We start from the raw sequence: 19,989 nt of genomic DNA on the forward strand, positions 1-19,989 counted from the left end.
CTCCCCCGCCCCGGGGTCCCCGCGCCTCCGGACCGGGCCGACTCCTGCTTGTAGATGTCGATGATGTTCTCCACGAGCAGGTTCCGCTGCAATCCGTACACCCCGTGCCGGTCCAGCACCACCTCGTGCCGGCAGGACGGGCACCGGAACCGCCCGCCCGACGGCACCGCGCTGGAGCCCCGCGACTGCCACAGCGGGTTGGAGGCCTGGGGGGGTACGCGAGGGGTCACGGCGGCGGCAGCCCGCACCCCCGGCAGTCCCGGAACACCGGCACCCCTGGCACCTCCCGCCCCGCGGATCTGCGCCCCACAGCCCCCCGGCACGGACCCGGACACGGCCATGGGCACGGAGATGGAGACCGGCGAGAGCACGGCCACGGATGTGGACACAAAGCAGGACTCGTACACGGCCCCCGATTCCCGTTCACCGTCCCCGCCAGCCGGGAGAGGCACCGAGCGCAGACCACCGGAGTTCCCAGCGGCTGCTCCCGGAGCCGGGATTCCCGGCGCCAGTGCCAGACCAGGCCCCCCTGTGAAGACGATCCCGGTGCTCCTGGTGCCGCCCACCCCTCCGCCTCGCTGGCCGGGGATTCCGGGATAGCGGGGCCACCACCCGCCGGACCGGGGTCCCGGGGAGCGAGGTGCCGGCGCCTCCCCCCGCCCCACCGGCGGCTCCCACCTGGAAGACGTCGTTGGCGCACTTGCGGCAGAGGTTGTGCTGGCAGGGCAGGATGACCACGGGCTTGGAGAACATCTCCAGGCAGATGGGGCAGATGAGCTGCTTCTCCAGGCTCTCCATGCTCCGCGCCTCCGCCAGAAGCGGCTTCAGCCCTACCGCGAAGTTCATGGCCGCGGTCCCGGCCCGTCCCGGCTCTGTCCCGCCGCTCCGCTCCGGCCGCCCGGTGCCCGCTTTGTTTCGGCCCCGGCCCCGGCCCCCGGCGCTAATTTTAGCCGCCCCCGCCCCGCCGGGGCCGCAGCTGTCGGCGGCGTCGGGTGACACTGAGTCACCGCTCCTGCCCACCCCTCGGCACCGGCAGGGCCCGGCACCGGCTGCGTTCCGGGACCGCTGGTGCCCTGCCCGGGAGGAGGAGCGGCCGAGGCTCCGGGGGACCGGGGCTGGCTGGAGCAGGGGCTGCAGGGCTGGCAAGCACGCTGAGGAGAATGTGCCCCGCTCTGCGGGCAGCAGGGCTGCGGGAGGTTGGGGTCCCGCAGATCCCACAGTGCCAGCCCCCCCGAAGAGCAGGGCGGGGGGCTGGTGCCAGGACACCCCCATCCCCACTCGCCCTGGCACCCTGGCTATATTTAGGGAGTGAGGCAGAGCCCATGCAGCTGCGGGCAGCGGCAGTGACCAGAGATGGGAAGAACAAGCAAGCGGCTCCCTGCGTCCCCCTCGGTGCCACCCGGCCAGTGCTGGCTCTCCGCAGGGCCACGGCTCCCCGAGAGCGGGGCAGGAGCGGGGCCGGTGCCGGCAGCGGGGAGCAGGGCTCCGGGACACCAGCAGAAGGAGCAGGAAGAGCAGAGCCTGCAAGAGCCAGCAGCAGGGGCCACACAATGCGACCAGGTGGGTGACAGGAGACAGGTAACATTCCCCCCACTCGACATGACCACTCCACACAGGGCGTGACCTCCTACTCCACACCCCGGTTAGTCCAGCGCCCCGCAGGATCCACGGGAACAGCCCCCAGCATGGGCAACACCAGGCAGAGGCACATCCTGCTGCGAGTGCTCCAGCAGCCCTGGACAGCAGGCACACACACACACACACTCCCCTCCCGTCGGCCTTTAATGGTGCCCACAAAAACCCAGACAAACCCAGAGGGCAGAGGGAAGGGGCACGCACAGGAGCACCCCAGCCCCACAGCAGCGTTTGGCACCCAGCACGCACAGGGAGGGCTGAGGAGGGGCGGGCTCAGCCCAGCCCCGAGGTTACAGTGCTAATGGTCTCGGACTGAGAGCTACAGAGCTCGCCCGGAGCATCTCTGCTCGTGCCTGCTGCTCAGTGCCCCACCGGGCACGGGCAAGGCACTCAAGGGGGCCACGGCAGCACGGGCTCCAGGCCACTGCCACCACCAGTGCTGGGACACTGGGGCATTGCCCTGGAGCTCGAGCAGGGGCCCAGGAGCCTGTGCATTGATGCTGGCCAAATTAACCTGAGATTCTATCCCTCGCGAGGCTGATGAGCCAGCCCGAGGGGCGGGACCGTGGTCCCAGAAAGTGACAGTCCCAAAGGAGGATCCCTGCCCCAGCCATGGGGGAGCCGGGGGACGGGGCCGGCCTCAGGCATCGCTCCTGGTGCTGGCTGGCAGCGGCTCCGCGCTGGCCGGCGGCGGCTGCGCTACAACGGGGCCCTGAGGATCTGGAAAGGAAGAGCTGCAGATCAGTGCCCCAGCCCCACCCTGTGGTGCCAGTGAGCAGCAACCTCACAACACTGCCTCGAGGGCTCCCACAGCCCAAAGCCCCCACAGCCCTGGCCAGTGCAGAGACCCGTGGGAGTGCCCTGACCCCAAGGGAACCTGCAGGAGTCACGCAGCCCCACTGACACCAGTACAGCCAGTGCCAGGGAACACAGCTGGCCCGGAGCACAGCTGCTCTTCCCGTGCTCTGTGCCCCAAAGGGCTCAGGCCCCAGGGTCTCTAAGCTTCAGGCCTGTTCAGGGGGCCTTTGTCCAGTGGGAAGGAGAAGGTGTACCCATGGCCCATGCAGTGGCTCCCTCTGTCACTGTCACCAGCCCTGGCCCCCACAGGAAGCACCAAGGGCTGGCTGGAAGTAAGAGCTAAGAGCTATGGCTAAAACCAACCCATGACCTGAGCCAGAACTCTGTCCCCCACACGAGATGGGACATGGGGACACCCCAGAGCCCCCACAAAGCTAACACAGGTGCTCCCAGCTGCCAGGCTCCCTCCCGCCTGACTTACCGCTGTCCTCTGCACGCATCTGTGCCTCCAGGTCCTTGGGGTCCACGTACTTGTAGGACTCATCCTCCTTGGGTTGGCAGCACGTCCCGCAGCAGAAGAAACAGCAGCAGCAGCAGCAGCAGCAGGTGAGGGCTCCGCAGCACAGCAGCAGTGCCTGTGTCAGGGACAGACGTGCTGTGAGCTCACCTGAGTGCCCGCCCCATCACACCAGCCCCGAGAGCCCGCTCAAACACCAGCCTGCCAGCACGGCAAACCACTGAGCTCACCCGACCCGCCGGCCCCACCTGATGCCGGGCTCACCTGGAACCACCACTTGGACATGAGGAAGTAGTGCCGCACAGCATCGTCGCCGAACTGCTCGGCCACGTAGAGGCCAAGGGAGCCGTACTGGTCGTACAGGCGGCGCTTGTCCGCGTCGCTGAGCGTGGCGTGGGCGCTGTTGATCTCCTTGAAGCGCTCGGCTGCCGCTGGGTCATCGGGGTTCTTGTCTGGGTGGTACTTGAGAGCCAGCTTCCTGTGGGTGCAGCGGGGGGACCCCCGGCACGGGGTCACAGTCCCACCGCCCGGGACAGCCCACACCCCCGCACGGAGCCGGGACCCCGGCACGGGGTCACAGCCCCGCTGCCCGGAACCGGCCCTGGCCGCCGGGACGGCACCAGGACCATCCGGACGAGGTCCCGGCCGCGCTGGCGGGACGGACCCTCACGCCTGGGCGCCCAGGACGACCCGCGGACCCCGCCGGCCCCCCCCGTACCGATAGGCCTTCTTGATCTCCTCGGGGGAGCTGCCCTTCTGCAGCCCCAGCACGCGGTACAGGCTCTCCCCGACCCGGGACAGCTTCCGCTGCGGCCGCGGGGGCTCCGCCATGGCCGCGCCGAGGGTCGCGGGGTCGGACGGGACGCGGCAGCGACCGCCACGGGCCTGCCCCGCCGCCGCTTCCGCCCGCGCCGCCGCCGCTCTGCGCAGGCGCCGCCCGGTGCAGGGCACGGCCCGGCCGGCGACACCCGGTACAGGGCACGGCCCGGCCGACGACACCCGGTACAGGCCAGCGACACCCGGTACAGGGCACAGCCCGGCCGGCGACACCCGGTACAGGGCACGGCCCGGGCAGCGACACCCGGTACGGGGCACGGCCCGGCCCCAGGGACCGCCCGACCCCGGTGCGGCGGCAGCAGGAGGCGGCACACGGGCATCGCGCTGCTCCTTTATTGGTACAAAACGGTGGCGAGGGGTGGGGGGCACGGCCGGGCCCGGGACAGCGCGGGCTGCGGGGACAGACCCCCCGCCCCGGACCCTCCTGCTGCCACCGGGGGCGGGGGCGGGGGGGGGCAAGGCTGCCGCTGCCCTTTGGAAAAAGAACCTGAGCAACAAGGGCAGCACCGGGGACACCTCACCACTCCCCGGGCACCGGCAGCACTCTGCGCACCGGGGATGAGACAGCACCGGGAAGGCAGCCCCATGCCAACCCCCAACTCCTGGGACCGGGGATGGACGACACCCGGTACACCCGGCACAGGGCACGGCCCGGCCGGCGACACCCGGTACGGGGCACGGCCCGGCCCCAGGGACCGCCCGACCCCGGTGCGGCGGCAGCAGGAGGCGGCACACGGGCATCGCGCTGCTCCTTTATTGGTACAAAACGGTGGCGAGGGGTGGGGGGCACGGCCGGGCCCGGGACAGCGCAGACTGCGGGGACAGACCCCCCGCCCCGGACCCTCCTGCTGCCACCGGGGGCGGGGGCGGGGGGGGGCAAGGCTGCCGCTGCCCTTTGGAAAAAGAACCTGAGCAACAAGGGCAGCACCGGGGACACCTCACCACTCCCCGGGCACCGGCAGCACTCTGCGCACCGGGGATGAGACAGCACCGGGAAGGCAGCCCCATGCCAACCCCCAACTCCTGGGACCGGGGATGGAGTGTGGATTGGCAGGGACAGGGTGGATCCATGGGGTCCAGTCCCTGATGTCAGAGGGTCCCACTGGAGCTGGGGGCTGCCCACAATAAATAGAAATAAATACAGTTCCAGGCATGGAGCTAGCCTGGACCCCATCCCCCTCTTCCCCTGGGTAGCAGGTGAGCACCCCCTCAGGCACAGCCGCAGGGAGACCACCACTCCCTCTGGAGGCACGGCTGGCCCAGGCCCAGAGGCAGGGCTCTGGGAGCAAGGAATGTCCCTAAATATCCCCTCTCCGTGGTCCGCAGGAGAGGCCATCCCTCTCTTCTCCTCCTCCCTGGGGAGGATTGGTCCTTGGGGCAGAGGGAGACCAGGAGACCAGCAGCAGCAGCAGAGCCCAGCGCAGGTCCGGAGAGCCAGGGGCTGGCAGGTGGGCACAGCTGGCAGCTCAGGGCCTCTCCCGGGGGCAGGGATGGGGCCAGCCCTGCAGCCAGCCTAGCCCGTGGTCCTGAGGCCAGCCAGCTCAGCAGTCCATGCTGTCGCTCTCACACCAGGCCGAGGGGCCATCGGTGCCGAAGTATCTGTCTCCAAAGTTACCTGGCAGAGAAAGGGACAAAGTGAAGGGGCAGCAGCACCAGCCCCACCACAGTCCTGGCAAGGCTCGCTGGCCCCAGCCACGAGGTGCAGCACACCCTGGTCCCCCTCACCGATGCCCGGGATGATGTGGAACTCCTCGTTGACCCGCTTGTCCACGGCTGTGGTGATGATGTGGACGCGGGGAAAGGCGTAGGCCACGGAGTGCACCCCCATCTCCGCCATCAGCAGTGACAGCAGGAAGATCCTGTCCTCCTGCACGTCGTGGTCCTGCGGCACAGGGAGATGTGAGAGCCCAGCTGGGCCCCGAGGACGCCCTGCCCCACCCGCGGCCCGGCGCTCACCAGCAGCACGCGCACAGCCATCATGGCCGCGGCCCCCGTGGACACCGTGCTGTCCATCAGGATGACGTAGTCCTCGCTGATCTCCTTGGGCAGGCGCAGGTAGTGCAGCTGGGGAGGGAAGGAAGGGGTTGGTGAGGTGCCAGCGGGGCACGGCTGTGTGCCAGGCTGCAGCAGGACTCACCTCAGGCTCCCCTGTGTCCAGGTTGGTCTGGATGAGGATCTTGCCCAGGCGGATGTCCTTGCAGACAGCGGTCAGGGCCTGCTCCATGGTCTCACCTGCCCGCAGGATGGACACGCCGGTGATCTGGGAAAGGGGCAGGACACGTGCTGGGTGCTCCTAGTGCATGCTGAGCCAGGAGCCGTGCTCTCACGGGGAGCAGGGGTCGTGTCTCACCCGCTGCCTGTGGAACCGCTTCCCCTCGTACATGGTGCCCTGCGGCGTCTCCACCGTGACCGACTGCAGAAAGGGGAGCACAGAGTGGGCCAGACCCCTGGGACTGGGGGCACCCAGGAGGGGAGATGGGGTGGGGCTGTGGCTACACCCAGGAGTGGGCACTCACCTTCAGGGGCAGGAAGGACAAGGCATGTTCAATCAGCAGCCGCATCAGGCGCTTGGAGTAGAAGATAAATTCGTCCCTGGTCGTGTCCTTGTTCCTGGGAGGGATGACACAGTTGAGGTAGGAACAGAGCCCCTGCCGTCCCTGCAGACCACACGTGGGGCTCCAGGGGCCAACCAGCATGGACAGCAGCCCCAGTCTGTGGGAACCAGAGCACTCTTGGAGTGACACAGTCAGTGATCTCCAGCACTGCGGTGCTCACTGAGACCTCAGCTTCTTAGACAGGACTACAGAAGCAAGAGAGTGGCTTGGCTACCCTGGGAGGGAGGTGCAACACCACTTACAGACATCAGAGAGAGCTGGGAGAATGGGGAGTAGGAACAGGTCAGGCAGGACCATCAGCCATGGGGCAGCACAAACTCAGGAGCAGTGGGTGAGTGTTGGGAGCCCCAGGCAGAACAGGAGCAGAGCCAGGACAGGCTAGGACCCCGCTGTGGAAGGAGACAGTGCACCATGGCTGGGCATGCTGGGTGACAGGAAAGAGTTGAACATGTCCCCAGCTCCCCCCTCTATGTCCCAAGTCAGGGATAAAGCACTGCTAAGAACCAGGTGACTCTGAAATACCCACCATGCCCTTTTCACAGCTCTGATGTACTCAAGGCACTGAGATGTACAACAAACACAAACCAGAACAAAGCTGCCATGGAGCTGCAATTCCCAGAAAGCCTCTCCCATCCCCCAGAGGGGGAAAAGCCAGCCCTGCATGCAGGGCACTAACCCCACAGCAGAGGGAAAGTAGACAACTTTTCCTACTGGGAATAACCTGGCCACCAGCCTTGTGGGGAACATGAAGACAAAGAAGTCCCACAGACACCTGCCCGTTCCCAGATGGAAGAAGCCGAGCTGGCAACACTCCTGAAGAGGCAGAATGATATTGAATATTTTTACTCCGTATTTTAAGACATCATCTGGCATTTCTTACACCTCGGTGGATGACAGACACCCCCACTGAGGCGCTCGGAGGAGGACGAGCAGTCACTGCTGTCCTCGTGTGCTCCTGCAGCCATTCCAGGGTCACTCACAGCTGACATCTGCAGTGACCACGGCATACAGACATCCCCAAACCCCTGGGCACAGCCAGCACCCCCAGGGAAGGCAAAAAAACCAGTTCTGGTCTGGAAGACCCTGTCTACAGCTCCCAGAGTGAGCTGTCAGCAAGCACTCACAGGTGGGCTGCACCCACACATCCACCCACAGCAGCCTGGCAGCAGCACGAGCCATCAGCCTCCCTGCCTCCCCTGCAGCCTGTCCTGTCCCAGCCAGCTGCCCCCACTGAGACCCACCAGGCTGTGCTGGCCCCCGGCTGCGTGGGACAGGCCCCACACTGCTCCCACAGAGGCAGGTTCCTCTGGGGATGGGGAACCCCTGGGGAACCCCAGTGCAGACACAACCATGAAGCTTCTCCCTGCCCAGGGCACCAGCAGGGCAGGGGCAAGGGCTGTGCCAGCACATGCTGGGCAGCAGCAGCTTACCAGGATCCATCAGTGCCACCATCCCACCCCCTCAGCTGGCAGAGCACGATGGGGGGACATCACTGTCCCCACTGCAGGTCCCTCACCCCACAGCATCACTGCCTGGGTGAAGCCTGAGGAAACACACCGCTGCTATCCACAGAGGAGGCAGGTGAACCTCAGCACACTGCAGCACACTGGGAGCCTGCAGCTGGTGCTCCTGACAAGCTCAGCCTTCCCTAGCATGCTCAGGAGATGACAGAGGGACCAGGAGCATCTGCCTGGGCCTGATCACAGCACCAGCTCTGTGCATGAACTGGACTGTCTGCAGCTGAGAGGCAGCTGGTACAGCCAGGCACCTGTACCTGGGCATGAATGGGTTACAGAATGCCAGAATGGTTTGTGTTGGGAGGGACCTTAGAGGTCACCTTGTCCCATGGCCCTGCCATGGGCAGTCACACCTTCTATTACACCAGGTTCCCCCAAACCCTGTCCAGCCTGCCCTTGGGGCAACCAGCTATCCTGGGCAACCTGAGCAGAGCCTCACCACCCTCAGGGAAGTACTCCTGCCCAGTATCTCATGCAACATGCCCTCTGGCAATGGGTACCAGTCCTGCTCATCCTGACACTGCATCCTTCACACTCCATCTATTCTCAGCCTCATGACTCAAACTGCAGCTATTCCAGTGTGGGACTCATTTTCAGTTTCTGTCTCTCCACAAGAGCAGAAAATTGCTCTAGAAAGTGCTTCCCCCAGCTGCCAGCCTGATCTGCCACGCTGATGCTCATGTGCTGCCAGCAACACCCTCCCAGCAGACAGACGGGGGAGCCTGAGGAGTGGAGCCACCGGGAATGGTGCTGGCTAGCACGCAGGACTGACATCCCAGAGAGCTGCTCTGGGAAGCACCAGACAGGACCAGGAGGGAGCAGAATGTGCCCCACAGCTCTGCAGTGGTGCTGCTGGGCTGGACACGTCCAGGCACCCAGAAAGGCTGTGCTGTGGGAGCACTGCAGAGCTGCAGCCTGGCGCAGGGGAAGGGTCCCTGCTGATGCCAGGGGTTGAGCTAGGCAGCCTCCAAAGGTCCCTCCCACCCAAACCACTGCATCATGCTGGAACTTCAGATGCTGGCAATTCTAAATTTTCTGTGCTGAAAGGCAGACTTGTAAGACAGTACTGTATTTGACTTGAGGTTGTGGAGAAGACTTCTAAAATTAATTAATAGCACTAGGATTATGAGTGTGTAGTTGGCTAGAAGTGTGTAATATTACAGGGTGGAAAACTTAAGAGTTTGGGGTTTTAGAATATAGAAATAAATATGAAGTAAGATGGAGGTTTTAGGGCAGAAGTAAGTTGTTCTTTTTCACCTTTTTCTTTCTTTTTCATAGAATTGGGTGATGTTTTGTAATTAGACAGAAAAGTCTGCGTTGTAGGCTTTGAGAGATTAGTTATTAGGTTAAAAGAGAAAATAATCTGTTATTTTTTAATTAGACAGTTTAGTCTTCAAAGACTTTGTAACAAAAGACAATTAGCTATTTTGTGTTTTGCTAATGAAAGACTGTAGAATTCATAGTTGTGAGGTTGTTTCACTGATAAAATGTAATAAACACATGAGTCTAAATATGAAATACATTAATAAAGACGAGAGACAGATCTGCTAAGATGCAACAACTGCACATGGAGGTGCAGGAAATGTGGCTAAAGGTGTGTTTGAGTCTCACCAGCCTGGAGCCCTCCGAGAGCCCAAGAGAAGGGCAGCAGGCAAAAGCAGCACCTCGCAAGTAGAGGGTGACATGTGGTGACCAGCAACAGCCCCATGCCATGCCCAAGTGACACAGAAGCCAACAAATGCCACCAAGTCTCACCAGAAACACACGCTGCCTTGCTGTGCCCTGGCACAGACAGCCAGCAGAGCTCCTCAGCTCAGAGGTTTGGGAAAGGCACTGGCCCAGCAGGATTCCAGGGGGCAGCTGGCAGGCTGAGCCAATGCTCCTCAGAAGTGTGGCATTTCTTACACACCATCTGGAACGGGCTCAGCTGCCTCCCCAGCACCCCGGCCCTGCTCCTGCATGGCATCAGCACAGCCACGTGAGGCCAGTGGTGGCAAAGCCAACCCACCCCCAAGCAGCCCAGCACAGCCCTGAGCCTCCGGATTAAGGTCATCAAGCACTTGTGGTACAAAGGCGGAGCCACAGCCCGGGGGAGGGACACGGGCACTGGCACAGGGCTCTGCCTGGCACACCTCAGGTGCCACATCACCTGTCCTACTGCCTTGAGCCTGTGCTTCCACAGGAGGAAGGAGTCAGCAGAAGGAAAGGAGGTGCCCAGCCTGTATGTGGCCTGGAGTATCAGAACATCATAAATTGTTTGGGTTGGAAAAGCCCTTTGAGATCAAGTTCAGCTCCTCCCCCAGCACTGCCAAGGCCACCACTGGCCAACACCCTCAAGTGCCACATCCACGTGGTTTCTAAATTCCTCCAGGGATGGGGACTCCATCACTACCTGGAGCAGCTGTGCTGAGGCTGGAAAATCCTTTCCATGAAGAAACTGCTCCCAATATCCAACCTAAATCTCCTCTGGAGCAGCCTGAGGCAGCTTCCTTTTGTCCTGTCCCTTTTTCCATGGGAGCAGAGCCTGACCCTCATCTGGCTGCATCCTCCTGTCAGGAAGCTATAGAGAATGAGAAGGTGCCCCCTGAGCCTCCTTTTCTCCAGGCTGAGCCCCTTTCCAGCTCCCTCAGCCTCTCCTGGGGCTCCATTCCCTTCCCCAGCTAAATCCCCTGCCCTGGACATGCTCCCTCAATGTCTCTCTTATCAGGAGGGGCCCAGAACTGTCCCCAAGACTGGAGGTGCCCCAGCAGTGCCCAGAAGGGACAGCCCAGGTGCCACTGGCCACTTGCCCACCTGGGCTTGTGTTGAGCCACTGCTCACCAGCCCCTCTGCCCCATCCTGGGGTGCTTCACGGGGCTGTTGTGACCCGAGGGCAGGACCTGGCACTTGGCCTTGTTGACCCCTCACTCTGCTGGTCTCAGTACATCGATCCAGACTGTCCCAATCCTTCTGCAGAGCCTTCCTTTTCTCCAGCAGATCCACATCCCACCCCACTTGGTTTCCTCTGCAAGCTTACTGAAAGTGTACTCAGTCCTCTCCAGGTATCTCACAAGGACATGAGCTGACACCTTCCAAACCAACACACAGGTGCCATAGCAGCCACAGCATGAGAGGCATAGGAGGACCTGACTGAGCTCAACATCCCCTCTCTGCTGTGGAGAAACACACCTGGGGCTGCCAAGTTCTGCAGCTGCAAAAAAAAATGAACCTCTCCGTAATCCTAAAGGCCTCAGGGCCTTTAGACCCTTCACTACCTGATGCGACTGCCACCTGGAAATAAGGAGCATCAGAGGGGAAAGAAAAGATCAGGAGTGGTGAAGCCATAGAAGCAGCTGCCCAGCTAGCTCTCAGTGCCCCGGGAGAGGGGCAAAGGGTACCTTGCTCCCTGCCACCAGCTGCTCCACCTGTGCTCCAGTGAGGAAAGAGCCAACCAGTCCCCTCCCATTGCAGGAAAAGCCTGCCTTTGGCTCAGGAATCACCCAAACGTGCAGATGTGCAGAGGTTTGGTCACCAGACAAGTGCCCATGGGGCCAGGGCCAGCTCCATCCAGCTATTCTGCTCCAGGCCAACCCCCACGACTGCAGTCCCAGGGGCACAGCAGGCCCTGTGGCGCGATCCCACCAAGCAGCCCAGAGCAGGGATGTACCTGATGATGGTGTGCATGCCCCGCACCTGCGGCGTGCTCTCCAGGACGCTCAGAGTCTTTGGCAGGGGCTGTCCTTGGTGGGCGGAGGCCAGGGCTGCCCTGCAGGGAGGAGGGGGCTCAGAGCTGTGCAGCACACGCACACCCACAGCCCTGGGCCCTTGGAGGGACACGGCCCTGCCAAAGGAAGGCTCCAGAAAAACCCCTCTGGAAGGTCAGCACCGTGCTTGGCCTTCCCGCCTGGATCCTGAAGATTGCCCCAAGTCTGATACCAGGCATGAGACCCCAGAGCTGGGCTACCCAAGAAGACTGGGGTGAACCCCCCAGACCACACACACGGCTGCTGCAGCCTCTGCAGCACCAGGAGCTGCAGCTCTGCAGGGCAGGACATTCCCCTGCACCCTGGGAGCAGGCCGTGCACTGCAAGGGACAAGAGCTGTCCTGCTCAAAGAGGACAAGAACTGTCAGGAACAGGGACCATGCAGGGCACTCCTCCCACAGAAGTGAACAGCCCAGAGTAACTCAGCAGCCAGGACAGGAGCCCTGCTCCTGACAGGGCAGGGAGCTGGCCACATGCATCAGCCAGTGTGGGATGTGTCACACAGAGCCCAGAGCTGCAGCCAGACAGGCCCTAAGGAGCTGACCACAGCCCCTGCAGCACTGGGGAGGAGCAGCTACGCTCAGGCACCTCAGCAAAGCTCTGCCAGCAGGGACACAGAGGCAGCAAGACTCGGAATCCAGTGGGTGCCAGCAGCCCCCCAACCCAGAACAGGCTCCTCTGCAGCGGTGGGTCCCACGTACCTGACTGTAATCTCCCGCTGGGTGGTGCAGAGGTCACCGGCGCAGCACAGGGGAACAGGAAGGACACCCTGTCAGTCACTCACAGCCACCACAACAGCCCAGGTGGCTCCCCACCCTCCTCCCCAGTGCCCACTTCACAGATCTGCTCCCCCAAGCACCATGCTGGGGCCTTTCGAGAACAGAGGTGATGTCAAGAGGCCCCCAGGTGCTCCAAGAGCACAGGTCTGGGTGAGGTCACATCCTGCCCTCTGCATGCAAGACCCTTCTCCCCCTCAGCCCTGGCTCACCTTTTCCAGCTGGCTGTGCACATGCTGCACAATGAGGTCCAGAGCCACGAAGTTTTCCCCACCTGAGGGCGGAGCAGAGGAGGCAGGTGGGGCGGACGCTGACCCACCCCTGCCCCACAGCACCCGCTCCCCACGCCAGGGTCAGCTCTGGCCTCACCCCTGGGCACCACGATGTCGGCAACCTGCACGGTGGGCTCGATGTACTGCTCGAAGGCTGGCTTCACAAACTTGTTGTACTGCTTGATGACGCCCGCGACGTCGCGCCCGCGCTCCATGATGTCGCGCTGCAGCCGCCGCACCAGGCGGATGTCGGAGTCCGTGTCCACAAACACTTTCATGTCCAGGAGCTGGAAAACTGGGAGGGGTGAGCACCCCCTATGCAGCTCTCATCATACCTGCGTTACTCCCCTCCACTATCCCGCAGTGGTACCTGGCATCACCTCCCCTGAGGCCTCAGACACCTCCCCAGCAAGTGTGGAGACCTCTCCCTCCACAGCCCCCCTGCTGCAGTGGCACCCAGGGCCAGCACCTGTCCTGCTGCAGCACATCCCCTCTGGGCCAGCAGCCACCTGAGGCAGCGATACCTTGAGCAGCTCCTTGTTGGCGAAGGCCAGGATCCCTTCAAACACGATGACGTTGGCCCCATACACTGTTTTCTGGAGGCAGACAGGAGCTGGGTTTGTCCCGTTTCTCTCACATGCCACAGCAGCACCAAGACTGACACAGGGCACTGACCCCCCCTGGGGTCTCACCACTCTGCTGGGGCTCCCCATAACTGCCCTGCAGCACCAATGCCTTGGAGCCATAGTTGATCCCCATGAATGATGCTCCAGGCCAGGACAGACCCTGAATCTTGCTCTAGATCCCAAGCCTATCCTCCCAGCATCTCTCCACACTGAGTCCCTCCCTCATATCAGCACTGCCCTGTTTGCACATCCACCCACAGTCTCCCCCGAATAAGTCCCCAACTCCTGATGACCCCCAGCTGTCCCCTCCCTTTAGCCCTCCAGGCCCTGCAGGGCCCAGAGGCGTTCCCCTTTCCCAGGACCCTGGCAGCCAGGCCCAGCCTGGCCCCCGTGGCACCCACCCACTCGCGGCGCCGGCTGTGTGTGGTGAAGTCGTACACCGGCACCTTCACGCTCTTGCCCTTCTTGAGCTTGCGCAGGACATTGACGAGCAGCTCGAAGTCAAAGGCATCGGGGTGGTCGAAGTTGTAGTCGCTGCGGGCTGCCAGCGCCTGCTGCCCCTCATCCAGCACCTGCAGGCGCCGGCAGCGCTCAGCGCCGTGCCGGACACCGGGACACCCAGCACCCAATGCCGGATCCCGGCATCCACAGGCACCAGCCCTGCTCAGAGCCGCGCCCGGTCCCTGCACCCCGCGCACCGGCAGCGCCCAGCGGTACACCGGAACCGCGAGCGTCGCACCGGACCCCGTCCCGCACCTTGTAGAAGGAGTCCATGGAGAGCAGCACGACCCAGGGCACGTCCAGCGCCTCGATGATCCGCGTCGCCACCGTGGTTTTGCCCGAGGCGCTGCCGCCGCACAGGCCTGCGGGGAGCGGCGGGGGCACCGCCCCGGCCCGGATCCGTCACGGCCCCGGCCCCGGCCCCGGCTCCGGCCCGGTCCCAGCCCCAGCCCCAGCCCCTCCTTGGCCGTCCCTCGGGGCCTCGTCCCACCATTTCCGACCGCAGCCCGGCCCCGGCCCCGGCCCGGCCTCCATCCCCTCCCCGGCCCGTCTTGGCTCCATCTCCATCCCCCCGCGGCCCCGTCCCGCCGCTCACCGATGACAAAGGCCTCATCTACGGGCGCGCCGGTCTCGCTGTACCACGGCGGCCGCCCGGCCGTGTAGATAGTCCGTTTGCTGGTGCGCAGCAGCGGCGGCTCCGGCTTGCACTGGCTGGCGGTGCGGCGCCGCGGGGCCGGGGCGGGCGCCAGCGGCAACCGGCTGAGCAGCGAGCCCAGCGGCCCGGGGCCGGAGCTGTGGCCGCGCTCCGGCCCCGCCGCCCCCCGCCGCTCCTCAGCACCCGCCGCCGCCATTGCCGCGCGCGGCCGCGGGGGCTGCCGGGACAGGACGTGCTGCACACGGCCCGGGGACAGGCCCCGCCCCTGACTGTAACCCCGCCTCGGCCGAGGCCCCGCCCCAGCCGAGATCCCGCCCCTGTGGAGCCCCCGCCCCTGACTGGAGCCCCGCCCCGATCAGGCCCCGCCCCTACTGTGACTCCGCCCCCACTCAGACTCCGCCCCGACCGAGGCCACCGGGGATCCCGGGCTCTGCCCCGGGCTCACCCGCACGGCCCTCCCAGCCCGTGCCACACCGGGGATCCCGGGCTCTGCCCCGGGCTCACCCGCACGGCCCTCCCAGCCCGTGCCACACCGGGGATCCCGGGCTCTGCCCCGGGCTCAGCAGCCGCAGCTCCCTCAGCCTCACCCCGGCAGAGACGCTCCAGCCCTGCAGCATCCCAGGCTGCTCGGGGCTGTCCCCAGCCTGTCCCTGTGTCCTGGGGACAGCCCAGGGACAGCTCCGAGCCCGGCGGCGCGGGGTGGTGTCCAGGACACGCCAAGGGTGCGTTGTCGGTTCACGGTCTGCTGGCTGTCTCCCAGGACCCCTGGAGCCTTTTCTGCGGAGCTGCTTCCCAGCCGGCTGCCCCCTGCCCGTCCTGAGGTTGTTCCTCCCCGGTCAGGACCCGGCCCTGCCCCGTGCTGACCCTCCCCACGTTCCTGCCCCCCGTCTCCGCAGCCCATCCTGAATCTCTCCGCCCCACGGAGCAGCAAGGTCGGTGTCACCGGTCACGGCGCTGAGGGTGCTCTGCGCGGCTGCCGGGTCCCCGAAGGGGCGACAGACGGGGCTGGGCTCAGCCCCAAGCCCGGGGCGCACTGGTGGTTCCTGGCCGCTGAACACCCGCTCTGGGCTCGGCCACACAGCCCCGTCCAGGGCAGGGCTCAGCCAGCCCCTGCTGCCTGCACTGCTCTCCGAGGATCCCAGGGGAGCAGCCCCAAAATCCTTCCTGCAGCCCGGGCAGACGCTGTCCCCCCACTCCCCTCGCGCACGGCACGGCACCGCGGCAGGTGATCCCAATGGTCAGGCACGATCCCCGCCGCTGCCGGCTTCTCTCAGCTCCCCTCCTGTCCTTCCCGAGCTCCGACGGCTCCCAGGACCCGCTGTGTCACCGCCCGCCCGGGGACAAGAGGTGAGGCTGAGCCCTGTCCCGAGGAGCTTCTCCCGTGGGAGCGGCGCCCCTCACACGCAGCTCCCGCGTGTTCCCCCGGAGATCCACCGGACCGCAGCCCCGCGGGGCCCCTCCCGGAGCCCGGAGCGGCGGCACCGCGGGCGGCACCGCCCCGCCACCCGCGCGTGGGCGGGCCCGGCGGCCGGGGGCGGAGTCACGGCAGGGGCGCTCGCTCCCGGGATGGAGCCCCATGAATGGACCGGCACCGAGAGCGCCCGCCTGGTCAGCCCGCGGGGCGGCCGCGCCGACGGCAGCCTGCGCCTCAAGAGGTACCGCCGGCACCGGCACCCATCACCGGCACCCATCACCGGCACCCATCGCCCCGGCTCCCATCACCGGCACCCATCACCGGCACCCCCACCACCGCCAGCACAACTCCATCACCGGCGCCTACGGCACCGACGGCGCTCCCATCACCGGCACCCCCATCGCCCCGGCACCTCCGACACTCCGGTGCACTTCCATCAGCACCGGTGCACCATCGTCCCGACAGCCCCATTACCGGCGCTAGCACCTCCATCATCGGCACCCCCATCACCCTGGCACCACCACCCGCAGCACCCCATCACCCCCCGGGGTCCCCGGCAATTCCTCGCACCGTCACCTCCATTATCTCTCGCATCTGCAACCCTCGGTCCTCCCGCACCCGCGCTGCCGGCACCTGCTCGCCCATCATCCCTGGCACCTCCATCGCCCCCATCGCCCTCGGCTCCTCCGGCACCCGCAAGCCCCCGGAGCGCCGCGCAGCTCCCACCCCCGACACCGGCACCGGCACCGCCAGCACGTCCGTCCCCGCCCGCCCCCGTGCCTTCATCCATCCGAGCGGACACGGCACCTCCGCAGTCCCCGCGCCAGCCCTGACCGTCCGCCACTTGCACCGTCACCCCGCCACCGGCACACTCGCCCCGCCACCGGTACCTCCGCTCAAGCGGAACCAGCCCCACCGTGCGCCAGCCTCGCTCCCCCCTCGGTGTCCGTCCCGCACCTATCGGCGCCCAAACGTCTCCCACGCACACCGGTGCCATCCATCCATCACCCGCCCACACCGGTACGGTTCATCCGTTAGCCCCCGTCCCGGTGGGCTGCCCGTCCCCGCTCCCGCACTGCTGCCCCACGCACCGGGACCTCGGCCCCCGCCGCCCCTTCCCCAGGCCCTGTCTCCGCACCGGTGGCACGTCCCGCAGCCTGGCCCCGGGCGCAACACCTCGCTCCCGCCCACACCTCCCCATGGGTACCTGCACCAGTCCCGTCTTCGGTTCCGGCGGGAGCCCCGGGCCACCGCCTCCTGCTGCTGCCGCCGGAACCGCGGCTGCTCGTCCCGCTGGGGGGTTCCGCCGGTGCCCCACCGACTGCCCGGCTGCATACCGGTGGGCGGCAGCAGGACCCTCGGGGGGTCTGGACAGCAGCCCCCGAGCCGGTGTCGCCGGCAGTGACCCTCGCCCCCAGTCTCTTCACAGGCTCTCGAGACCCCTCAGCACTGGCGGCTCCCCCAGCTCCAGATCCCCGCTGCCGCTGCAGCCCCCCGACCCCCAGCCCCGGGCAGGGCAGGCTCCAGGCCCGCCAGCAGCTGAGCGTCGCCTGCGCCGTCTGCTGCCTCTTCATGGTCGGGGAGGTGATAGGTAACAGCGGCTGGGCCGGGGTGGGGGGCTGCCGGCGGGGCACGGGGTGCCAGCTGCTCTGTGCCCGCAGGTGGCTACCTGGCACACAGCCTGGCCATCATGACGGACGCAGCCCACCTGCTGACGGACGTGGGCAGCATGTCCGTCAGCCTCTTCTCCCTCTGGGTCTCCAACCGCCCACCCACCAAGAGCATGACCTTCGGCTGGCACCGCTCAGGTGAGCTGAGGGGCACGGCCCTGCGGGCTCTGGGGGACCCCCACGGCCGGGTTGGTGCTGATGGGTCTCACCCCACAGAGACACTGGGTGCGCTGGCCTCTGTCCTCTCCATCTGGGCTGTGACCGCGGCCCTGGTCTATCTGGCAGCCGCCCGCATCATCAGCAACGACTACGAGATCGAGGCGCGAGCCATGCTGGCCACGTCCGCCTGCGCCGTCGGCGTCAATCTGGTGTACGTCCCACGTGTGCACCCGTGGTCCCTGCGCCACATCGGCTGAGTCCTGCCCCCCTGTGCCCCTGGAACCCCAACTGTGCCCCCAGGTCACTTCATGTCCCTGTGCACCAGCCTTGTGTCCCCAGGCGCTGCCACCCCCACTTCCCTGTCCCCCATGTGCTCAGGGCTTCCAGTCCACGTGCCTACATCCCCACACCCCACATTCCCTGGTCCCCCAAGTAGTGCCTCCCAAGCCCTGTCATGAGCCCCAGGACCAAACCCCTGCCCTGTTCCTGCACACCTTCCGGCCCTGCTGCACCTCCAGCCCCACTCCTCCCGCTGTCCCCAGACCCAGGTGTGACTGCCTGTGCCCCCTTTGCGTGAGCAGGGCCAGTAGGGCCCCCATGCCCTGTTAGTGTGGCACTGAGCCAGCCCTGCTCTTTCCAGCATGGCCTACATCCTGCACCAGTCCCCTGCTGGCCACGGCCATGGCACAGGGGCCTACGAGCAGCTGGAGAGCTCTGTGGCCTGCCAGCCCAGCCGCAGCCCCCTGCCCGGCAGCACCAGCGTGCGGGCAGCCTTCGTGCACGTGGTGGGTGATCTGCTGCAGAGCGTCAGCGTCCTCGTGGCTGCCACCATCATCTACTTCAAGGTGCCCGGGCTGGACTGCCCCAGTGCTGCCCGTGGGAGCAGCTCTCCCAGTGCCACGTGGGCGCTGCCCCCAGCCTCACAGAGACCCCGCTCTCTGCAGCCCCAGTGCAAGATCGCAGACCCCATCAGCACCCTCTTCTTCTCGGTCTTCGTCCTTGGCTCCACCATCACAATCCTCAGAGACGTCTTCAGGGTCCTCATGGAAGGTGAGCAGTGAGTGAAAGGGGTGTGAGACCGCAGGTACAGGGGGGGTACAGGGGCTCCTGGAGCTTCATCTGCCACAGCACTTTGCCCATGAGGCAGCTCGCCTCCCCTGTGCCTCCCCTGCCCCACCTGAATCCCCCCAGTTCCTCCTCTCCACCGCAGCCAGGTGCACTGGCTCCAAGGTGAGGCCTGTCTCACCCCAAAGCCACCATCCATGCCCAGCCTGGCTCCCCTGGGGAAGCCCCCAGCCCCGGTGGCTTCCCCTGGGAGCCCTCACCCAGGTGGGTGCTGTGTCTGGGGCCCAAGGGTGGCCCCGTGTGACCAGGAGGTGCTGGCAGGGACTCCGCGGGGCCTGGAGTTCGATGCGGTGAAGGAGGTGCTGCTGGGGGCCAGCGGCGTGCGGGGTGTCCACGAGCTGCACCTCTGGGCGCTGACGCTGAGCCACCCCGCCGTGTCGGTGCACGTGGCTGTGGGTGAGTGACCCGCACGGGGCACGGCTGGCTGCCAGGGGGGCCATGGCCGTGCCAGGAACGAGCCCCTGCCCTGCTGCTCCCAGATGCCGGCGCTGACGCCGAGATGGTGCTGCAGGAGGTCACTGCCCGGCTCCAGAGCAGGTTTGGCTTTGTCTCGTGCACAGTACAGGTGGAGCAGCACCAGGAGGAGTCAGCAGGCTGTCCCCACTGCCAGGACCCCCGAACCTGAGACCCCCACCTGCTGCTGCGTTGGGCCAGACGTGGCCCCGGCCCGAGCTCCATGTGCCCTAGAGCAGGGCAGTGCTTGAGATCCCATCCCCTCCTCTACCCACCCCACTGCTGCGGAGCCCTGGGGTGGGATGGTGACTCCAGTGTGGTGTCCTGGGGGAACGGACACATGGCCTGGCCTGGCACAGGGGCTCCCTGGAATCTTCCCCTCCCTGCTGTGCCACAGCTCCTGAGGAGGTGGAATCCTGCCCCACCACCCGGTTCCCAGGGAGCCTGTCTGTCCTGGCAGGAAGGGACATCCCCCATGGGGGACCTCAGACCTGGCCTTGGCCCCAGCCCCCCATGCTGCTGCCTGGGCTCTGTCTGAATCCTCCTGTGCCTGGCCCTGACCTGTTCCCTCTGTTGAGTCGTGCCTGTGCCCCTGGTGTCCATCTGTCCATCTGTGCCAGCAGCGGTGCCAGCGCTGCCAATAAATGTGTTGGAGCAGCAGCAGCAGTGCAGCAGG

At 65.7% G+C, this 19,989-nt stretch overlaps 4 protein-coding genes across 4 annotated transcripts in view; 1 reads left to right on the forward strand and 3 right to left on the reverse strand.

Moving 5' to 3' along the window:
• Positions 1-939, reverse strand: part of TRIM54 (tripartite motif containing 54) — a 3,654-nt gene extending 2,715 nt beyond the window's left edge. The window contains exons 1-2 of the mRNA XM_041471310.1: positions 679-939; positions 34-206 (exon numbers count right to left, since the gene is read on the reverse strand). Coding sequence (XP_041327244.1) covers positions 34-206; positions 679-846 — 341 coding nt within the window. The 5' untranslated portion in view covers positions 847-939. The remainder of the gene's footprint in view (positions 1-33; positions 207-678) is intronic.
• An 825-nt stretch (positions 940-1,764) lies between these two features.
• On the reverse strand, positions 1,765-3,878 carry DNAJC5G (DnaJ heat shock protein family (Hsp40) member C5 gamma). Its single transcript, XM_041471311.1, has 4 exons — positions 3,669-3,878; positions 3,215-3,428; positions 2,915-3,068; positions 1,765-2,355 (listed from the first exon to the last, which is right to left on the reverse strand). Exons 1-4 carry the CDS (start codon positions 3,779-3,781, stop codon positions 2,276-2,278), a joined length of 561 nt encoding a protein of 186 aa, XP_041327245.1. The 5' UTR covers positions 3,782-3,878; the 3' UTR covers positions 1,765-2,275.
• A 642-nt stretch (positions 3,879-4,520) lies between these two features.
• Positions 4,521-14,866, reverse strand: LOC121355669 (uridine-cytidine kinase-like 1). Its single transcript, XM_041471309.1, has 14 exons — positions 14,433-14,866; positions 14,093-14,199; positions 13,738-13,908; positions 13,235-13,306; positions 12,808-12,997; positions 12,651-12,712; positions 12,364-12,380; positions 11,566-11,664; positions 6,304-6,397; positions 6,138-6,200; positions 5,925-6,047; positions 5,744-5,851; positions 5,513-5,669; positions 4,521-5,402 (listed from the first exon to the last, which is right to left on the reverse strand). The coding sequence occupies exons 1-14, from the start codon at positions 14,686-14,688 to the stop codon at positions 5,329-5,331; spliced, it is 1,593 nt and encodes a 530-aa protein (XP_041327243.1). The 5' UTR covers positions 14,689-14,866; the 3' UTR covers positions 4,521-5,328.
• Positions 14,867-16,058: 1,192 nt separating this feature from the next.
• SLC30A3 (solute carrier family 30 member 3) lies at positions 16,059-19,600 on the forward strand. The gene is made up of 9 exons (XM_041471319.1): positions 16,059-16,273; positions 16,372-17,307; positions 17,397-17,497; positions 17,568-17,714; positions 17,793-17,946; positions 18,376-18,580; positions 18,680-18,785; positions 19,122-19,256; positions 19,340-19,600. The coding sequence occupies exons 1-9, from the start codon at positions 16,059-16,061 to the stop codon at positions 19,483-19,485; spliced, it is 2,145 nt and encodes a 714-aa protein (XP_041327253.1). The 3' UTR covers positions 19,486-19,600.
• The last annotated feature ends 389 nt before the right edge of the window (positions 19,601-19,989 follow it).

This window comes from Pyrgilauda ruficollis, unplaced genomic scaffold, assembly GCF_017590135.1.
Source record: "Pyrgilauda ruficollis isolate IOZ18807 unplaced genomic scaffold, ASM1759013v1 scaffold260, whole genome shotgun sequence".
Classification (NCBI taxonomy): domain Eukaryota; kingdom Metazoa; phylum Chordata; class Aves; order Passeriformes; family Passeridae; genus Pyrgilauda; species Pyrgilauda ruficollis.

Bases quoted from the DNA above. Each gene is read 5' to 3' on its own strand.
- DNAJC5G (XM_041471311.1), bottom strand. From the start codon at position 3,781: ATGGCGGAGCCCCCGCGGCCGCAGCGGAAGCTGTCCCGGGTCGGGGAG. The intron at 3,429-3,668 runs GTACGGGGGGGG...CTGCACCCACAG, and splicing joins GAGATCAAGAAGGCCTATCG to GAAGCTGGCTCTCAAGTACC. The intron at 3,069-3,214 runs GTGAGCCCGGCA...TCCCTGACACAG, and splicing joins TGTCCAAGTGGTGGTTCCAG to GCACTGCTGCTGTGCTGCGG.
- LOC121355669 (XM_041471309.1), bottom strand. From the start codon at position 14,688: ATGGCGGCGGCGGGTGCTGAGGAGCGGCGGGGGGCGGCGGGGCCGGAG. The intron at 14,200-14,432 runs GTGAGCGGCGGG...CGCTCCCCGCAG, and splicing joins AGATGAGGCCTTTGTCATCG to GCCTGTGCGGCGGCAGCGCC. The intron at 6,398-11,565 runs GTACATCCCTGC...CATCCCTCCCAG, and splicing joins GGCATGCACACCATCATCAG to GAACAAGGACACGACCAGGG.
- SLC30A3 (XM_041471319.1), top strand. From the start codon at position 16,059: ATGGAGCCCCATGAATGGACCGGCACCGAGAGCGCCCGCCTGGTCAGC. The intron at 17,947-18,375 runs GTACGTCCCACG...TGCTCTTTCCAG, and splicing joins GCCGTCGGCGTCAATCTGGT to CATGGCCTACATCCTGCACC. The intron at 18,581-18,679 runs GTGCCCGGGCTG...CGCTCTCTGCAG, and splicing joins CCACCATCATCTACTTCAAG to CCCCAGTGCAAGATCGCAGA.